Genomic DNA, 21429 nt, shown 5'->3' on the forward strand with positions numbered 1-21429 from the left:
ACCCCATCACTCACACAACTACCCCATTCCAGTTTGTTGGAAGCTGTGCAACAAGTTGTCCCATACGTTACAACAACAACAACAACAACAACAACAACAACAGAGAACTCCTGATGGGTCACTGAGAACATTCCGGTCGCTGGAACCACAGAGCGTCTCTGAGGTTCCTCCGGGTGCTTCTACCTCTACGGGGCGGGGCCAAGTGTGAGCCACGTCGTCGGGTTAGGGAGGGCCCGGAGGGGACGTGGAGGCCCCCCCCGGGAGCCAGGAGCAGTGTTTACAACGGTTTACTTAAGGCACTAGGCCACCAGAAACACACACACACACACACACACACACACACATGCACACGCACATGCACACGCACACACACACACACACACATGCACACACACTCTAGGTCTTCCAAAGCTACAAGTGAACTTGGCCTAAACCCCGAAACCTTAACACAGATGCCGTAAGCAGTCACACACACACACACACACACACACACACACACACACACACACACACACACACACACACACACACACACACACACACACACACACACACACACACACACACACACACACACACACACACACACACACACACAGAGGTCTTGTTTATAGCAGCAAACAGTCATGTGTTCTTGTTCCTAACTAACACACGTTGCAGTGATATATTGTTGCATGAATTACTTATGCATTTTATGAAGAGTATATACAGTATATCACTATATAAGACACGTTTGACTGCTTGGTGCGTCTGCCAAATCAACGACTGCTTTATGACCAAGATACACTATGAGGCCGCAAAATGTGACCAGTTATTATTTAGCCCAGAGTAGAGTTGTTGTTTTGTCGTGGGAAGTCATTCGTTCGTGAATGATTAGAAAACAGTTGATGCCTGATAAGACCATCAACATCGTCCATCGCCGCGGAACATAGCATACACATCATAGGCTTACAGTATAACCTATAGCTTCTCGCTTCTGGCTCTGCACTCTGTTTAACGCTCATGCTAGCTCATTAGCGCCATTAGCTACTTATCAGCCACAGCCTCAGTCCAAAATGGTGACCAAAAGCCTTGGGGGTTTTGGGTGTCTGTGCCGATTTTAAATGTAAATACATGTGATGAGGGTGAACCGTCAGCAGCCAAGGTAGCGATGGTGAGTGAGGAAGATGTCTTGGAAACTATCCAAACAATCAAACCGATTAAACATTTTGCCCCATTTTTATTGTTGATTTATAGGAAGGGATAAGCAACGACTAACAATCAACAATCAACACTTAATACCTAATTTAGAAATCACGGTGTGTGCAATCATTGGCACACAGTCGATGGCCAATCCCAGATTTTTCTAAAAAAGTACCTGTTTAGGATTGTGCCCATCAACACTCTCATCACTCTCTTCAACTGGCGTTAGAATCTGCACCAGGGTATAAAAAAACGAAACTAAATCCGTTGTAATGTTTCAACGAGGGCACGAACTCCCCGACCATAACGTTACATTAGCACAGCATTGTCCGTGCTCCACAAGTCATCACTCCGATGGGCTTTAGAGTTATAAGAGCCTTAATGGGGAGAATCAACAAGCATACCTATAGGGCTTGTACATCAGAATGCATCGTGGGATTTTTTTTCACTGGCCATGTTGTGATGGCTTGGAGTAATGTTAAAGTCCTAAATCAATGTCAATTCACTTCAAAGCCAATGAAAACATTGTGACTGAATCGTCTTGCCGTAACGACAAATTATTTCACGATTAACAACTAAACAATGACCAAAAACACCATTACTACCTATAACATTCCTATACTTCCAAAATGGAGGCGGTCATTGAGTTGTGACGTCAGGACGTACAAGCCCTATATACCAGTAAACAAACACAACATTATAATCGCATTCTACTATGTATGGTACACACTGGAGTTACTGCTGTACTTGTTGCCAATTTTGCAAGATGAAGATAAAAAAGCTAACTGTCAAAAACAATGTCTAATACGTATACTTCACACAGTTGTATGAAATATGAAACCCTGTCTCAGTGGAGCTGTGTGGGTTAAAGGTGTCCTGAATACTTTTTGAATGTTCCAGTGTTTTGTGATAATGTTGATGTCAAAAGGTGGTGGATATGTGACCAACTGCTACTTGAATGTAAATGTGTGTTCGAAGTGAGAAGTGTCCTTTTTTTTATTGAATGGTGGCATGTCTTTTGTTGAGTTTTTATGTTGTTTTTTTTGTCCAAAAGCAGGCCCACTATCAATCACAGACACAAATCCGTGAAACATTAATGTCAATGCTGGCCTCAGCAGTGAGACATTATTCCGGGCTTTGTCATTCTTGGCTGCATCTAAATAAAACCGAATTCTTTTGTTTGTCAGTTGACGTTTCTGCTTCTGTTCTGTATTGTAATGTTCTCTCTCTTAGTCAAAAATGTTTAAGTTTGAGTGACATTAGGTAATTAATCAACAAATGTAACCATGTTTAGTAGACGTTAACAATTTCAGTTTCTGCTTCTGTTTTATACTGTTATATAGCACTCTCTCTCTCTCTCTCTCTACAAATGTTTGTTTGAGTGACACTTGGTCGCTTATCAACAACTTTAACCGTGTTTGGTCAACGTGGTGGCAAGCCCATCAGATTAAAAATCGGAGTAGGCCAAGAGGTGGCAGATGAAGCAGAATGTGGTAGTGGTAGTGATAGTGGTGTTGATGGTAGTGGGATCCTACCTGTTAAATCGAAACCTCCCTTAGGATTGTTGTCCGGGCTCAGTTGATTCCTCATGGCAACGGGCAGATGTTGAGAGCCCCACACGGACAATTGATCCTCCAGTCGACACACCCATCGCTGCCCCCCCGGGCGGCCGAGACCACCGCAGCCCCTCGGCCGGCCAGCCCCCGTACAAAGCGGTGGGAGGGAGGGAGGGGTGTTCAGACCCGGCCAGATAGTCGAGCAGGAAGAAGTCATGCGCCCCGGTCCTCTGTTTTGATTTTGCTTTTGAGTTTTGTTTGGCTTTTCAAGGGGGAAAACCCGAACGAACTTTTGAGTCACATGAATTAGAACCGCGCGGCAGGCAGTCTAGTGTTCCCCCGGAACCCGCCGTCGGACCCGCGGTCACATCGCGTCGGCATGTCGGTGCTGCGGTCGAGGACCGGGTTCTACCGGCAGGAGGTCAACAGAACCGTGTGGGACGTTCCCGAGAGGTTCCGAGACCTGAAGCAGGTGGGGACCGGAGCCTATGGGACGGTGTGGTGAGTCACTTAATCACTACTGAGAAATATTAAGAAATATATGTATAAAAATAGCCTACGATTTAAATGCCCAATAAAATAGCCTTGCAAATCATCCCTACTCTGCAGGCTCTACAACTCATTCAGAAGTGATAGACTAACAACGCAACAACCAATGGCTTTAATTGTATTCTTAAGAAAAACTTTATTCATCTAATAGCAGCGTGTTTTCACCTGACAACGATGAAAACCTACAATTCCCCTCGTTTCCATTCACATTCCCAGCTTTGGGAGAGCTTAGTTGGCATTGTATTGTCAGGATAAGGCTCCACAAAGAACCCCCAGCGTCTCATTGTTGGACTGTTGATGGACACACACACACACGCACACACACACACACACACACACACGCACACGCACACCACTAGAAGTAGGCTACTGCCAGGGCTAGCAGTAGGCCTAATATTTATTGTTTCTGTTTCTGTGTTTATGTGTTTATGTGTCAGTCCATCATTTCCATTTTCAGGCCTGCAGTTCAGTTAATCTGTTAATCCTTTGGTACGTTCAATCCGTGAGATAATCTCTGACGACAGAAACCTACTCTATGAGTTGTTATGTTACAGCCTATATGTGTGTGTGTGTGTGTGTGTGTGTGTGTGTGTGTGTGTGTGTGTGTGTGTGTGTGTGTGTGTGTGTGTGTGTGTGTGTGTCCCTGCCTGACTGTCTGTCTGTCTGTCTCTCTCCCTGCCTGTCTCCCTCCCTGTCTGTCTGTCTGTCTCCCTCCCTCCCTGCCTGCATGTCTGTCTGTCTCCCTCCCTGTCTGCCTGTCTGTCTCCCTCCCTGCCTGTCTGTCCGTCCCTCCTGGTTGCAGCTCGGCTCTGGACCGTCGCAGTGGTCTGAAGGTCGCCATCAAGAAGCTCCACAGACCCTTCCAGTCCAAACTGTTCGCCAAGCGGGCGTACCGGGAACTACGGCTGCTGAAGCACATGAAACACGAGAACGTAAGAGCCCTCCTCCTCCTCCTCCTCCTCCTGCTCCTCCTCCTCCTCCTGCTCCTCCTCCTCCTGCTTCTCCTCCTCCTCCTCCTCCTGCTTCTCCTCCTCCTCCTGCTCCTCCTCCTCCTCCTCCTGCTCCTCCTCCTCTTCCTCCTCCTCCTGCTCCTCCTCCTCCTGCTTCTCCTCCTCCTCCTGCTCCTCCTCCTCCTGCTTCTCCTCCTCCTCCTCCTGCTCCTCCTCCTCCTCCTCCTCCTGCTTCTCCTCCTCCTCCTCCTGCTCCTCCTCCTCCTCCTCCTCCTCCTCCTCCTCCTCAACCTTCATCGCAACAGACGGGACGGAAAATTTACAATTGACCTTTTGGCCACTGGCCACTAGGGCTGGGCAATCAATCAAATTTTTATTGCGATTTCGATTTTAGAGTGAAACGATCACCAAACTAATATAATCGAGTTGAAACAATTTTTTTTAATTTTTTTTATAGAAATTGCAGAACAGCTGGATTCATATCTGGACTTTATTTTCTATTTGACCATTTTGTGTATTTTTTTAAGGGGAAATTCTTCTCAAGTTCTCATTTACAAAGTGTTTTTTTGGAGAGAAATTATGAATAAATGCATCATGTTTTCAAACTCAAAAATAATCGTTTGAATAATCGAGATTTCAATATTGACCAAAATAATCGTGACTATGATTTTTTTCCACAATCAAGCAGCCCTACTGGCCACTACTGGCCACTACTGGCCACTACTAAACTATCCTCCCCCTGAACAATAAGTAAAAAAGAAGATATGCTAAAAGTCCTGGTTGGTAAAAATGTAATTCCCATCACTGCGGCAACCAATGTGATGTGATTGGTTGATGCAGAAGCACCTCTAAACCTGATTGGCTCTTTCGACAGGTGATCGGGCTGCTGGACGTGTTCACCTCGGAGATCATTCTGGACCGCTTCCGGGACTTGTAAGTGAACACGCGCCGCAGGACGTCGTTTGATTTGTACAAGGAGATTAAGATCTACTCAGCAGTCGATAGTTGTGCTGAAAAAGCCCAAGTTGATATGAATGCATCAACAGCCCCATGTTTTCAAAACAATAAAGTACCTCCTATCCTCCTCTCCCCCACATCCCTCTCTCCTCCTCTCCTCTCCTCCTCCTCCCCTCTCCTCCCTCCCCCTCCCCTCTCCTCCCTCCCCTCCTCTCCCCCCTCTCCTCCTCCTCATCTCCTCCCCCTGTCCTCCCTCCCCTCCCCCTCTCCCCTGTCCTCCTCCCCCTCCTCCCTCCCCTGTCCTCCCTCCCCTCCCCCCCCCTCTCCCCTCCTCCCCCCCCCTCCTCCCCTGTCCTCCCCCCCCGTCCTGGTACCCTCCTGTGCTCCAGTTACCTGGTGATGCCCTTCATGGGGACTGACCTGGGGAAGCTCATGAAGCTAGAGAAGCTAACAGAGGAGCGGGTGCAATTCCTCGTCTACCAGATGCTCAAGGGACTCAAGGTGGGTGGGCGCACGCGCGCGCGCACTCACACATGCACACACACACACACAGATTCATAAACCTTAATTAAATCAATCACTTTTGAAAGGTCTGTTTATTCAACCCAAACTTTGTGATGACATAGGCAGATTGAACGACCAATGAACTGACGAATGGGAAGTCGGTCAACGTCCAAGCATTATAAACAACTGCATCTCATGTATCCTGAGTGTGACGATTGAGTCATGTATATCCTGTCTCCATCTCTGTCTCCTTTAGTACATCCATTCTGCCGGGATCATCCACAGGGTGAGTGAACCTTTGACCTTTCATCAATAAAAATGCATTCTACATTTGTGTTTTCTGTTATGCATATCCTCACCTTAACTTTGACACTTGATCTGATCGGTACATTTCCTCCTTCTCCACAGGACCTTAAACCCGGAAACCTGGCTGTCAACCCGGACTGTGAGCTGAAGGTACAGTTTAACACTCCCCTCAGTGTCAGTTATGATGTTCACAGGCTGCTAGCGCAAGCCGTCCGGGTTAGGGGTTCAATTCCCCATGCGTCTGCTCTCGCCTTCAGATCCTGGACTTTGGGCTGGCGAGGCAGGCCGACACGGAGATGACGGGCTACGTGGTGACGCGCTGGTACCGAGCTCCAGAGGTCATCCTCAACTGGATGCACTACACACAGACGGGTGAGTCGACACACGCATTTAAACGCAGCTGGATTTGTACAACACTCGACGCGACGCGCCGTGTTGTTCGTGCATTGAATGTCCACCAGGGGGCAGCAGAGCTCCACGAGAGATACTGTGTTCTCCGTCTGATTTTGATCTTGTTCTCCGTTTCTTTCTTGTTCCACAGTGGATATCTGGTCTGTGGGCTGCATCATGGCAGAGATGCTGCTAGGAAAGCCTCTGTTCAAGGGAAATGACCGTATCCTTTTGTGCTCTCCAATTTTAATTTTAAATTAAGTTTGACTAGAGTATAAAAACATTACAGTTGAGTTGGATCGCTTTCCTAAAATGAAGCCAGGAAAGGGATTACATTGAATCTTTATGACGCTATTGGGATGACTGAAAATAGAACATATCTAGTCTCATATCCAAACAAAGTTTGGTGGACGCCTGCACCCCACTATCACCTCTACATCTCATACAATACGATACGATACAATCCCCCTTAGGAGAAATTTGTTTGTTGCAACAGCCCGGCAGCAGTAGAAAAACACAGGATAAAAATAAATAAATAAAATACAATCAAAATACAAAGTACTAATACAACAAAAGTAGACGCTAAGGGAAAATGCTAAACAAAATGCTAAAAGTAAGAAGACGAGACAAACAACAACAAAATAGGGTAAACAAAATAGACGGTATAAACAGTATAAATTATAAACTATAAAAAAGTGTAAAGTGTAAATTGTAAATTATGAAGTATGAAGTGGAGTTCCAGAATTGTAAATTATAAAGTGGCTAAATTCCAGATTAAGTGGCTAAATTCCAGATTAAGTGGCTACGTTTCATACACACAACACCACCCCAGTACGACCCTTGACCCCTGCGCGACGCCAGACCTGGACCAGCTGAAGGAGATCATGAAGGTCACCGGGACGCCAGCTGCCGACTTTGTGGTGAAGCTCCAGAGCCAAGACGTAAGTGGAGGAGTGGACCCGGTATCCATGGCAACCGCAAACACTGGCCACGCCGCACTACGGCATGTGTAGCGAGCGTGTGCCAGCTCCTTTCACGGCCAAAATCGTAGACCCTAATTTGTCTGTGTGTGTGTGTGTGTGTGTGTGTGTGAGACTAATCTTGGCTCTGTGTGTGAGACTAATCATGGACTGCCTTGCTGGAGTAGGTTTTTGTGTGTGTGTGTGTGTGTGTGCGTGTACAGACTTTCAAGAGGCTTTGCTTCCATAGTGTGTGTGTGTGATAAATAACATTGATTGTACATGTACAAGGTTAAAGATGGACACCTGCATCACTCTTTCACTCTCTTTCTCTTTCTGTGTGTGTGTGTGTGTGTGTGTGTGTGTGTGTGTGTGTGTGTGTGTGTGTGTGTGTGTGTGTGTGTGTGTGTGTGTGTGTGTGTGTGTGTGTGTGTGTGTGTGTGTGTGTGTCCCTCCCTCCTCAAACAGGCCAAAAACTACATCAGAAGTTTACCAAAGATTCCTAAAAGAGACATGCACACCATTTTCTCCAAGGCAAGCTCCAACGGTACGTAAAACTCCTCCCCCATCATCTCACCCATCGTCCCCCTCATGCCTCCTCCCCCATCGTCTCCCCCCGATGCATCCTCACCCATCTCCAATCTCCTCCATGCCTCCTCCCGCCGTGTCTCCCCTCGCTCCTCTCCCGTCCTCACCCCCTCTCTCCCCCCCCCCCAGCGGTGGCGGTGCTGGAGCGCATGCTGCTGCTGGACCCCGAGGCGCGGGTGAGTGCGGCCGACGCCCTGGCCGCGCCCTTCGTCAGCGAGTTCCGGGACCCGGAGGAGGAGACGGAGGCCCTGCCGTACGACCACTCCATGGACAACACGGACCTGCCCGTGGACCAGTGGAAACGTAGGGAGAGGGGGGAGGGGGGAGGAGGGAGGCTGGGGGGAGGCTGGGTGGAGAGGGGAGGGAGGGAGGGAGGGAGGCGGAGGGGGGAGAGGGAGGCCCTGCCCTACGACCACTCCATGGACAAGTGGACCAGTGGAAATGTAGGGACAGGGGAGGGGAGGGAGGGAGAGGGGGGAGAGTTGGGGAGGGAGGTAGGGAGGGGGAGGCTGGGTGGAAAGAGGTGGGGATGAGGATGGGGAGGGGGGGGGGGGGGGGGGTAGAGAGAGTTGGGGAGGAAAGTAGAGAGAAGAAAGGAAGAGGGGGGAGGCTGGGTGGAGAGGGATGGGGATGGGTGGGGGTAGGGAGAGTGGGGGAGGAAGGTAGGGAGAGGGGCGGAAGAGGGGGAGGGTGGGGGTTAGGGTGTGAGAAAAAAAATCACTGTGGTCACATGACCCGTTATTTTAATTCCTTGTTGTATCGCTAAGGGAGGGGGGAGGGGGAGGGGGGGGGAGATGAGGAGAAGATGGGCAAACGGAGTGAGTTTAATTTTGTGTTCTCTTTTCTCGTAGGTCACACGTTTACAGAGATCCTGACCTTCTGTCCCCTGAGGGACTCCAAAGAGACGTCACTTTGACACACACACACACACACACACACACTGTACAAAGTCCCATTAACACACACACACACACACACTGTACAAAGTCCCATTAACACTACCTACACCACACACACACACACACACGCCAACCACTGTATACATTTCCAGTAACACTGCATATACACACTCAAACACACACTGAAAAGGTGTCACTAAACACACACATACAAACGCATCGCTCAAAGTCGCACACACGTAGGCACAAGGAGACGCAATCCAGACGCGCTGGACAAGTCATATGTTTATCGTTTCCCACCTGTACATGTATACATATTAAATGAACAATGTTGACTTTGTTACTTTTGCAGATCTCAATAAATGTAAAAAAAAAAAAAAAAAACCTGTCCAGCTGTCTGTCTTTTTTGTTAGAGAGAGAGAGAGAGAGAGAGAGAGAGAGAGAGAGAGAGGGATACTCCTTTTCTTTCCCTCTCGTTTACTTTCTGATAAGCCTAGAGATTTGCCTCGGGGGGGATGAGGGCGCGGTCAGAGCCCGCTTGTGCACACAGGTCAGAGAGACCACGGCTAAAAATACAGTCCTCCGCTAACCGCCGAGATACACGGAACCGGCCGGCGTTGTTCTGCGGTCACCTGATCTCATGGACGTCCTCGCCACTCCTCATGACCAAACAGCTCCACATTTAGCACCCACACACACTGACCTTTCCGGTGCCAGGGAACCATCCTATGTACTCAACAATAAATCGAATAAAATCATCATCAGCTAGCAGTTAACATTTCCCCCACCCTTTGTCTGCTATCACTGCCTTCGCTCTGAGTCACAGTGTGTGTGTGTGTGTGTGCACAGCCTAGATCCTAACACAGAACGTAAAGACTCCAGCGTGGAGACTAACGAGTGTTTAGTGTATTTCTGGACGGCAAATGCGTTGCGACAGGCTTCCCGGTCGCCCTGATAAGAGCGCTGTGTGTGTGTGTGGCTGCTGGGCGGCTGGGAGCACACTGTGGGCAAGTCCTCGTCGTTCACCCCCCCAGTTAAGAGCCAGACCCGGAGTCAAAACCAGCGCGGCGCCCATGGGTGGAACCACTCGAGACTCGACCCCCAGCGGGGGAGCCCGGACCGGGATTCCGTGGATTCTGTTGCTGTGGTGCCTGACAGGTAGAAGTGGGAACGGTTGCCGTGGTGATATTTGGTGTGGTTGTCGTACGGTAGAGAGAGAGAGGAAATGGCCGACGACTGGGAGCAATCACGCACGGGATTGGATGCGGTTTTTGTATCTGATGTACTGGTGATGGTTCTGGTAATGGCAACGGTTTTATTTGAAAGGGTCCATTCTGTAGGAGCCCTGAGTTGGACTAACAGTGATGTCTCCCTCTTGAGAATGGAGGGGTTTGTGTTCCAAAATGTAAAAAAATCAACTACAGACTAAACGACCAAACTACCGAAAGTATTTCATAAATATGTAGGGCTGTTGAGGAATAGCGGCATAGCCTGTTGAATTCACTGCTATTCTGCTGACCTATGTGGATATGAGGCGGTTTTATACTATTATTATGGTCTGGCCCCCTTCTGTTCAATCATTTATCTAACAAGGGGACCTGCGGTCGTGGTCAAATAAGCACTGACATTTATGATTCATGTCCACCCCTTGTCCCTTGGCTGTAAACCACTTTATTGAGAGCCTAATGACAATTACAGCTGTTCTTCTGTCTGTTCGTCCTTTTCTAAAATAGTTAGGTTTTTTTTTTTTCTGTTAAAAATAAAAAAAAAGTTGAACGAGGTTAATCGTCCTTTTAAGTGACTGCTGGACCTGTGATGTGGTTCTGATCCCCTAGCTGTGGCTACCGGAGCAGAGGATGAAGAGACCCTCAGTGAAGGTGAGAGGAACTACAGTTTAAAAGTAAAACACACTCAAGATAGAGTTAAGTAGTGGCCATGTTTGACTCCCAAACTGTTACTCCCAATGTCCTCATCCTAACTTTAATATTCGGTGTAACTTTGTATGATGGTATTGATTCATTAATTAGCACATATTATAATTGTTCCGTACCAACGTAATCAGTGTACTGTGAGCTATGCATAGTTTAAACGTTTTCTTCTGATCGTACCATGCAGTCCGCCTAAACAATAGTTATCTCAAGCACGCACGCACGCACGCACGCACGCTGATAGAGCTGTCGTTTTTTTTTTTTTCCCCCAGAGAGTCTCGATGTGCAGATCGGGGGCCCTGGCTACGTGACCGTCGACGTGCCTACCAGCTTCGAGTGCGTGGCGAACTGCCAGTCCGGCCCGTGCACCTACTCCATGTCCGCGGACAACCAGGCGTCTGCTGTGCAGGACAACGTGCTGGCCTTCACGCTGCGCCAGTGGGTCGCAGAGCTGACCCTGACCTGCACTGCCAGGGACGGACAGACGGGGGCGACAGAGACCGGGACAAAGAAACTGCAGGTGTTGGGTAAATAGACCGCATGTCGTGGTTTTTAAATCCACATTGCTTTATCGTTTTCCGACGTATTTACTTAGAGCGCACACTTTCGCGATCGAGACAATGTTCAGAAATGTTATATATATATATATATATATATATATATATTTAATTTACTTAATATGTTTTATCAATATTTTATATTTTTATATCAGCTGGACCGTCAAACGTCTCCATCTCAGGCCCTGACCTGATGAACCCCCTGGCTAGCCACAGCTACACTTGCCATTCCTACTGCCGCCCTTCGTGCGACTACACCTGGCGGGTAGACGACGGCCCGTGGGTGGCCGGCCAGGGGAACGTCATCGGCGTCACCCCCCAGCACCTCGACACGGCCAAAACCGTCATGTGCAGGGCCACCAACACGGTGTCCGGGCTGTTTGCTGCCAAGATCCAAGAAATCGCTGTATCATGTAAGGCTGCCTGGGACCAGCGCCATGAAACAGGGCTAGGACCTGGGGCTGCTCGATTATGGAAAAAAATCATAATCACGATTATTTTGGTCAATATTGAAATCTCGATTATTCAAACAATTATTTTTGAGTTTGAAAACATGATGCATTTATTCATAATTTCTCTCCAAAAAAAACACTTTGTAAATGAGAACTTTGAAATTTCCCCTTTAAAAATATACACAAAATGGTCAAATAGAAAATAATGTCCAGATATGAATCCAGTTGTTCTGCAATTTCTATTAAAAAATAAATAAATAAAATAAATAAATATTAAATCGTTTCAACTCGATTATATTCGTTTGGTGATCGTTTCACTCTGAAATCGAAATTGCAATCAAAATTTGATTAATCGCCCAGCCCTACTAGGACCCCCGCAATGAAAAAATTGTAACCTGCCCTCTTCTCTCTAATTATCGTAGTTTGTGTTATAGTCTGGATGTTGGGGACTGCGGGTAGTTTTATACACTTTGAAGTGGCTATTTCCCAGACAAGGTGAAGAATGGTAGTGAAGAGTAGTGGAATTATATGATGAAGCAATTAATGTTAAGGGACAATCTCATACAGAAATAAATAATAACATATTGATAATAAACGGCACTGGCACTTAACGTACGCACTTATTGTATGTCTGAGCGTCCTGGCACTTAAAACTTGTACTTAGCTTTGTGTAGCATCTTATCCTGGCTGTCTTTGTTGTATACGGGAAATGGGTTAATCTAACAATTGTTATAGTGCTTGGCACTTGATTCTATGAACATCCTTACTGTATCGACAGCGATATATTGTTGTTTCTCTTTCTTCTGACAAATGTGCTTATTGCTCGCTCTGGATAAAAAGTGTCTGCTAAATGTCAACGTGTCCAGTAATTCCACTCATCATTCGTCGCCCCTCTCTTGGTCATTTCAGCCGGTCCCTCGGAGGTCCTCATCCAGGGTCCGGACGCCATGCAGCTCGCTGCCCGGACCCGGTTCGTGTGCCTGGCGGACTGCATTCCCGCGTGCCGCTACATCTGGACGGTGGGCGACCACACGGTGAGAGGAAGCGCCATCGAAGTCACGGTGGTTCGTCCACGGAAGACCGTGGACCTGAAATGCGACGCATACAACACAGTGACCAGGAAGTCCACCACGATGTCGAAAACCGTTTGGCTCGGAGGTAGGTGGACACAGTTTGATGTCGTTTGTTAACTTACTGTTTAAATAGGTGCTCGCTGTTTTAAACAATGATGCTGTTTTTTTTAATTGGTGCTGGCAGATCACTCGTTGGCCACCCGTGCTGAGGAAAAGTCAGCTCTGCTTCTGTGTGGCCTCGTCGTCTCGGCTGTCATTCTCCTTTGAGCCACACGAGGGAGACATTTTATAAGCGAAGACAATTTTTTTTAAAGGACGAATCACTAATAAGCTTTCTACTACAAGTGCACTAATAAAGTAATTATAAATAGGCTTACTACCAAGTCATTAAGATATTGTTGTATGTATAACACATTACATTTAGTTAAAATAGAAAATTCATTACAGCCTTTTTCATTAATTACTTGGCCAATAGGATGATATAATTAACCTGATAGCCTATTCAATTATCAAATTACTAAAAAATATATCTTGTCTAAAAATGTAGAGGAGTTTCTAAAATGATAGCCATAAAATTATATTTCCAATGATGTGATTATACAATGATGTTTTTTTTTTAACTTAAACTAAAGCTAAACCCGTGCTGTAATCTTATTTATTTGTATATGATTTAATTGTTTGGACATTATTTGCAGTCATTGCTTGGTGTTCATCGTGTTTCAAGTTAAAGCACTTAATAACCAATAATAACCACAAATGATACCTAACAAACAACACTTACAAATCTTTGTTGAACACTTGTATGAGCCCTGCGCACTTTGTTGGTGGATTGCTAAATATGCTACATATAAATTATGTATCCCTTCAGTTGAAGACAATTTGGATGATTGTACTGTTTAAATAATTTAATTTCATTAACATGTATGATTGAATATCGTTCATGTGATTGGAAAATGATGGAACATGATACTGGAACATCATCATTTCAATAATAAATATGCAAATTATTAGAAAAAGTGGTTTGGAGTGACATCTTTCCTTTGCATTATTCTTCCTTCATTTTGTATATATTTTTATATTATATTTTTATATTATTTACTGGCGTTAAAATTCTGACAGGTAATTGTCACATTCTATAAGGAAATTACCACAGGGTAACTTTGACCAACAGTTGCATGATTTTGTTGGGTGAAAATGTTTAAAAAAATATATAAAACCTGTTCTAAAAACATCCGACCACAGCGCAGACATTGAAGTTGGGAGTGCAACACTTTGAATAAAAGAGCCACACTTTATAAAGTCTACTGTAGCGCCACACTGGCGCACATGAAGCATAATGCATCTGATTAGCACTAGTCTAGCGTCTGTTTGAACGACACAGACCAGTTCACCGGGTCTGTCTCTGTAAGCATGTTTGCTACCAGACTCCGTTCAGGGGCCCACCCAGGCTTAATATCAAAGTGGCGCAACTCTTGTGGCAACAGGCGTGTTAAGAAGTACTCAATCAGCCACGCTGTTCGTTTTACGTGTTTGTCTACGACCATTAATTAGAGCTGAAATGCCTTTACACACAGTATCCTCGGGAGGAGATTAGTTCCTGGATAGATACAGGCATACAGTAGGCCTACGCGTCACAGGCAAGGCTCCGTCTCTGCACAAGTTGTCCTTTGCTATGCAGCACTGCACCTCCAAGCTAAACTCCTCTTTGTCGCTGCTTGTGTACATGCAAGCGTCCTCAAGAAAACATATCGCGGGGTGCCCCGGTGGCGCACCGGGTAGTCTTCACGTGCTATGGAAAAGATGATCCTTTCCATCTGTGAACTGGAAAATTACGAGTGTGTTAGTGTGTTCAAGTGCTTTTGTTGTCGTGGTGAAATGAAACACGGCGGACCCACAGACCCTGACCTGTTACTGTTGGAAAGGTCAAAGGTCATCTCATCTCGGCAGCTCGGGTATCAAAATATCCTACGAGCTCTCCAGTGGAAACGACGACGTGAGTGAGGGGGTATTCATGTGCGATTTTCACGTTGACTTTTGGTATTTACCATCATTTCCAGAGCACATGAAGGCACCATTGTCCTGATCGCAGCGACCCGGGTTCGATTCCTACCCATGGTGCTTTGCTGCATATCCTTCCCTCTATCGCCCATACCTTCCTGTCACTCTAAAATATAAAGGATTAAAAAAAACTTTAAAAATGAATTTTAAGAAAACAAAACACATTGGGGTATATTTATATAGGGTACGTGTGACGACATTCAGGGTCTGCATGGTCGTCATGAACCCTAAGTAAAGTGGGTGACCTGTTCAAAGATAAAACAAATAAATAAACAAACCGATCGAACATACGATTACGGCGTGTGCCGTAATCGGGACACTTGCGATAAAGTGGAACGCAGAATCTCGGGGCAGCAGCCATGAGTAAACACGAATAACAAAAAAACGGGCAGCGATCATTGTGCTTTCCGTGAAACGTTCAAGACCAAGAATAGCCGTGGGAACAAAGAGTGACAGAAAGAGCTCACAGATACATACATGGGCCGCAATGGTGCCTGCTGATAATAGGCAGCATTAGGAAACAAATGCACACAAACTACACTCCTTTGCCGGGAATGTTGAGTGATCCCGTGGCTGGTTGTTGGCATTGGTTCACTGATAAGGAGGCCGATGGGCATGGCTTCTTTTTGGGCGTCTTTATAAAGATCGGGCTGACGTTCCGCCCGGCATTACTGATGGTCTGTGTCATCTGAGGTTCTGAGGAATCATGATCCTTCCAACTGCCTGTCTGCTTCTCACCTGCCTGGCAGGTAAAAACACACTTGACTTATTCGTGAAAAGTTTTAATTGTTTGGATTATTACATTTATTTGATTGAGATTTTCTTCTTTTTTTTTTTTTTTTTACACATGAAACTACGATTTAGATTTAATTAATGACTTGTATGAAAGCAATGGATATTTCAGATGTTTTTTTTTCATGAATTTCTTTGGAAAGTGACTGAAATACATTTTTTAATGTGTCTTGTTTTCTTTTCATCCCGAAGGAATTCTTGCTAGTGAGGGAGAACAAGATGGGGCTGTGAAGGACATACCATGTAAGATATTGTACTGGCTCATACTTGCAGAGGAGCCAAAAGTTAGCTGTATACAATGTTCTTTGGTCAATGTACAAAAGTATGAACTCCAAAATTAACTTCAACTACTAGAGTTGTTTTAAATTCAAACAACTTGAAAAATGTAACAGAATTTTAAACAAATTGCTTGGTTTAAATAATTTAATCCCAATTTCTGTACTGCTTTACTCATAAACAAAACACACAAACAATGGCCACCTATCTTCACACACTTCAATGCAACCCTGAGATAAAACGGACCCTCCATCCCAACACGCTGTGTGTGTGTCCCCCCCCACGTCCAGCGGGACCTTACTCCATGGCCATCAGAGGGGTCAACGTGGTGACGGTGGGGGTGCCGTACGCCTTCACGTGCACGGCCGTCTGCACCCCGGCCTGCACCTTCTCCTGGAGGAACGGGAACCGGACCTCGGCGGGCGCTGAGCTCACCCTGCACCTCCAGGCCCGGACGCCCGTCGAGGTCCTCGTCTGCGTGGCTGTCAACACGGAGACCGGCAGGAGCGCCGTCGTGAGCAAGGCGCTGGGGGTGACGGGTACGCGTGTGTTTGAGTATAGCTCTTTGATAGCTGATATCTCTGTATGTGAGATAAGTGGATCGCTGCGATGTAGCGAGATGCAAAGACTTGGGTAGTTTGGAGACGTCGAAGGATTAGACACATTGATAAATGAAGGCGCACATAGACGTTAGATACATGGTCACCTTAGATGCGTGGATAAAGTGTATTTCATGCGTAGCTACTTGGATTAAAAATAGACAGCTTAGATACATACTGTATGTCTGTTCTGTCGATGGATAAGAAGTGAATAGCTTCTTAGATACGTAGATAAATTATATTTGATATGAAGCTACTTAGATACGTAGATAGATTAGAAGTAGATAGATTAGATACATATATTTAGTATACTTGATAAGTAGATAGATTAGATAGTAGATAGTTTAGATGCGTATTTTTAGATTTTTAGACAGATGATATTGAAGGAAAGAAAAAAAAAAAAGGTTTAGCGGTCACTCATTCTACACTGTGATTTTTTTCAGTGGGCCCCTCAAACATAATGATCAGTGGCCCCTCAATGCTGACCACTGGGGTTGAAAACAACTTCACCTGTACAGCCGACTGCTACCCCTCCTGCACCTACCACTGGAAATGGATGTGGCAACAGAACGTTCAGGGCGAATCGACCGGAGCCACGTTGTCGATTATACCCCCTGAAACTATAGACGCCGAAACGTTCTTCTGTGAAGCCATGGACTCTGTGTCGCATCTCTTCATATCCACTTCTCTACAAAGATATGTGGCAAGTAGGTGATGGGAACGAGAAAGCCAAAGAGAAGCTTACAGCGTTTATCGTGCCGAAACAATGAAACTCCATGTGTGTGTTTGTGCCGTGTCTGTATCGCCTAAAAAAAACGTTTCAAACCCTGCTCTAGGATTGTTCGACATTTACATCATCTCGTCGATTGGAGGGTGGACAGTGACGGCGGGACAAACGTTTGTGTTCACCTGCTTCGTGGAGTGCACTCCGTCCTGTACCGTCACGTGGACCTTTGAGGGAAGGATGTACGAAAACGACCAGGTCCACCTACCGGTGTTCCACAAAGGAGAGAAGCCTATGATCAAGGCGGAGCAAGAGATCAGTGTAACACAGGCTCATCGCACAGAGCCGCTCACATGCCGAGCCAAGAATACAGTCTCTGGAGCCGTCATTAGTGCCACAGAGATCTTGACCATCGACAGTAAGTCTTTAAAGAGCTACGGTACACAATGCATCTTTGGGGCCCTTGCCGCCCCCTAATGGTATATATCCGTTGTCCATTGAAAACTAAGCTAAGCATGATCCTGCATTTTGTGGTTTATTTTGTAATTTATTTAGGTATTCTTTTTCACACTGTATCCTTGAGGCTTTGTGCTGTTTGCAAATCTGTGTTTTGCCAAGAACCAAAATCGAAATAAGTTTGTTTAAACTTTTTATATAATTGATGATAAAGCAAACCCATAATGATGAAGAGATGGTGCTTTATTGGAAATGTGTCAAGGACTGTTTCCAAAAGATAACTCATGAAGGCTTTTGCTGGCACGGCAACATTTTTGTGCTCGTATGATTTGTGGCAAAAATACGAGCTAGAGAACGGAAAAAATAAGAATATAGATTGTTTGAACACATTCATGTATGACTGCATACATCTCTCTGCGTAGATCCCTACTCTGTGCGCCCTGCCACACAAGCAGTGCCAATGGCCGGCCAGACCTACTCCCTCCAGTGCATGGGCTCACAGAACCCGGCCTCCATTGCATGGCTCAAAGACAGCCTGCCACTGCCCGTGTCCGACAGACTGGTTCTGTCACAAGACAACACCCTGCTCACCTTCAGTCCTCTGATGGAGTCTGACACAGGAACGTACCAATGCGTTGTCAATGTAGATATAGGCGCCGTCAAGTCACTTGGCTACAAAATACAGGTCAATTGTGAGTATGTCAAATCTTTCGATCGTTCGACCGCTTTGAATCCCGAATTATAGATGAATGTCATCTCATCTTATCTGAACCGAATTTGTGAATTTTTTCACAAATTCGAATTTTTTTTCACGTTTTCCAGTCGGACCCTTCAACGTGCAGATTGTTGAGGTTAACACGGGTGCAGTCGGTAAGGAGCTGACCGCCCTGGCTGGCTCCACCACAGCCCTGCGGTGTGCAGCCGACTGCTATCCTGGCTGCTCCATCAGCTGGTTCTACGACGGCGAGATGCTGTCCAGGAACGCCTCCATCTCCTTCACGCCGGTGACTCCACCCAACCGGGCCGTTCTCCGCTGTGTTGCGTACGACCCTCTGACCATGAAGAGCAGCTCTGCTGAGACCACCGTCATCGTTCCTTGTAAGGAGACCTCCTGACCTCTCACCCATCACTGGTCATACCAGACCAAGTGTGCTTCTTGTAGGTTTAAAAAAAACGCCAGAGTCTGTACTAGAACCCTGGCTGTGTAGCGATGTGGTTCTGAGAACCGGAATTACATAATATATCTTCAATAATCATAATTGTATAAGATAAAAACCTATGATTTAATTTGGTACGACATTACCTGGTACCTTGTGGTGTTGACCTTACCTAGTCCAAAGCAATATTTCATGTTGACTCTGAGACATGATGTAGTCACGTGATATTTGTTATGGTCACCTAAATAGCAAATCAACACAAAGCTGCTCCATCTAATCCGTGAATGCATGTTGTGTGTTCCAGACGGACCCTTGAAAGTGCAGATTGTTGAAGCTCAGAAGGGTCCAGTCGGCAAGGAGCTGACCGCCCTGGCTGGCTCCACCACAGCCCTGCGGTGTGTAGCCGACTGCTATCCTGGCTGCTCCATCAGCTGGTTCTACGACGGCGAGATGCTGTCCAGGAACGCCTCCATCTCCTTCACGCCAGTGACTCCACCCAACCGGGCCGTTCTCCGCTGCGTTGCGTACGACCCTCTGACCATGAAGAACAGCTCTGCTGAGACCACCGTCATCGTTCCTTGTAAGGAGACCTCCTGACCTCTCACCCATCACTGGTCATACCAGACCAAACGGGGCTTCTTGTTTGCTGAAAGACCAGTGTTTGAAAATGTGCATAGATAGGTGTTCCTCTTGAAACTAATAATGTGAACGTCACAGAGTGACAGGGTGAAGCTCACTCCCAGGGCCCTCAATAAGACCTTAACCACGACCTAGAGGACCGCAGTCCCTTGGCTTAGTGGTCAGTTGAGTCCTCTTATGGTCATGGGGTTATCGTGTTAATGACGTCTCCATAGCGGTGTGTTCTCTGGAAACAAGCAATTGTCAGTGGTGCCTTGACCGGAATGGGGACTAAGGTATAAGGAGGGGAGAGTGACAGCCGGCATCCAGGGAAAAACCTCACTCCTGATGGCGTAAGAATGTTGGAGTAATCAAGCCAAATTGCTGCAGCCATTGAGCTTAGTGGTTAGAGTGTTTGTCTTCCAATTACTGATTCCTATCCCCACTGTCCAGCAATGAGGTGTCTGAGAACTGACATGACAGGATGTGTGGTCATCAACACATACTAATAGTCTCATTGGATCCGTGAATGCATCTTATATCCTCCAGTCGGACCCTTCAAAGTGGAGATTGTTGAAGCCCAGAAGGGTCCAGTCGGCAAGGAGCTGACCGCCCTGGCTGGCTCCACCACAGCCCTGCGGTGTGCAGCCGACTGCTACCCTAGCTGCTCCATCAGCTGGTTCTACGACGGCAAGATGCTGTCCAGGAACGCCTCCATCTCCTTCACGCCAGTGACTCCACCCAACCGGGCCGTTCTCCGCTGTGTTGCGTACGACCCTCTGACCATGAAGAGCAGCTCTGCTGAGACCACCGTCACCGTTCCTTGTAAGGAGACTCAACTCTTTCTTCTTTATTCCAACATCATCATAGAAATAAATCGGAAACGCAAACGAATATCGATGCACCGATATCCACTGAAATGACGAGGGAAATGATTTGTGCGTCGTTTAGACATACCTCGTTTAACCAACCATTTAAAAAGGTAATACAAATCCTTACGTTATAGTTTGAATCCAATCGAACAGCTTTTTGAAATCGAATCACCCGAAATGACGGCATCAGATACTCTTTAAGGCGTTTTTCCAAAGTTGCTCCTCCTGTTCTTCGCAGACGGCCCGGTGGACGTCACCATCTCCGGAGCGTCCTCCCTAGAGGTCGGGGTCAAGGCCTCGTTCACCTGCAGCGCCGCCTGCAGTCCGGCCTGCACCTACACCTGGACCGTGTACGGATCCCCGGTGCGTGGCAGCTCCATCTCCATCACGCTCAGCCGCTACGTGGCCACGGAGTCCATCAGCTGCGAGGCGCGGAACAGCGTCTCCGGGGTGACCGCCACGGTCAACGACACTCTCACCGTCTCAAGTGCGTTGGTTCATGTCCCCCGGCTGCTCTTACGCGTCCCCTTTTCTACAATGCGTTGCCGGGTTTACCTCCCGTTTTATCAGGGCGGCATGGGGCTCAGGACGCAGAGCGGGGGGGGTTGGCTGGTAACCGGAAGGTTGCTGGTTTCGATCCCCCGGGCTGCTCCTAGCCTAGAGTGTCGAGGTGTCCCCTGAGCGAGACGCCCTCTAACCCTGACTGCTCCCGACGAGCTGGCTGTCGCCATTTGTTTGTGTGTGTGTGTGTGTGTGTGTGTGTGTGTGTGTGTGTGTGTGTGTGTGTGTGTGTGTGTGTGTGTGTGTGTGTGTGTGTGTGTGTGTGTGTGTGTGTGTGTGTGTGTGTGTGTGAGAATGTGTGCATGAATGGGTGAATATGAGGCAATATTGTAAAACGCTTCGAGTGTCCACTGGTTGGAAGAGCGCTGTATAAATGCAGTCCACTCTATCATGCAATATTGTGTCTTATCTTTACCTTTATCTTGTTTTCTCACAGATCCCCAATGGTGTGGATGTTGAGCGTGGG

At 46.8% G+C, this 21429-nt stretch overlaps 2 protein-coding genes and 1 pseudogene across 3 annotated transcripts; all 3 read left to right on the forward strand.

Moving 5' to 3' along the window:
- Positions 1–3117: 3117 nt before the first annotated feature.
- On the forward strand, positions 3118–8882 carry mapk12b (mitogen-activated protein kinase 12b; the record flags this gene model as incomplete). The annotated part of the gene is made up of 12 exons (XM_084486529.1): positions 3118–3239; positions 4090–4219; positions 5112–5170; positions 5584–5695; positions 5955–5984; positions 6107–6154; positions 6262–6376; positions 6546–6617; positions 7256–7335; positions 7822–7900; positions 8071–8244; positions 8793–8882. 12 exons carry the CDS (start codon positions 3118–3120, stop codon positions 8855–8857), a joined length of 1086 nt encoding a protein of 361 aa, XP_084342655.1. The 3' UTR covers positions 8858–8882.
- A 1031-nt stretch (positions 8883–9913) lies between these two features.
- LOC311367392 (uncharacterized protein) lies at positions 9914–13148 on the forward strand (the record flags this gene model as incomplete). Its single annotated transcript, XM_084486226.1, has 6 exons — positions 9914–9998; positions 10676–10717; positions 11041–11295; positions 11481–11738; positions 12687–12935; positions 13035–13148. 6 exons carry the CDS (start codon positions 9914–9916, stop codon positions 13115–13117), a joined length of 972 nt encoding a protein of 323 aa, XP_084342352.1. The 3' UTR covers positions 13118–13148.
- A 2237-nt stretch (positions 13149–15385) lies between these two features.
- Positions 15386–21058, forward strand: LOC311367471 (hemicentin-2-like; annotated as a pseudogene). The gene is made up of 12 exons: positions 15386–15398; positions 15511–15657; positions 15872–15943; positions 16267–16515; positions 17019–17282; positions 17412–17717; positions 18178–18447; positions 18578–18853; positions 19217–19492; positions 20080–20355; positions 20641–20889; positions 20973–21058. The product of its transcript is annotated as a hemicentin-2-like (transcript).
- The last annotated feature ends 371 nt before the right edge of the window (positions 21059–21429 follow it).

This window comes from Micromesistius poutassou, assembly GCF_964030765.1.
Source record: "Micromesistius poutassou genome assembly, chromosome: 22".
NCBI classification, from domain to species: domain Eukaryota; kingdom Metazoa; phylum Chordata; class Actinopteri; order Gadiformes; family Gadidae; genus Micromesistius; species Micromesistius poutassou.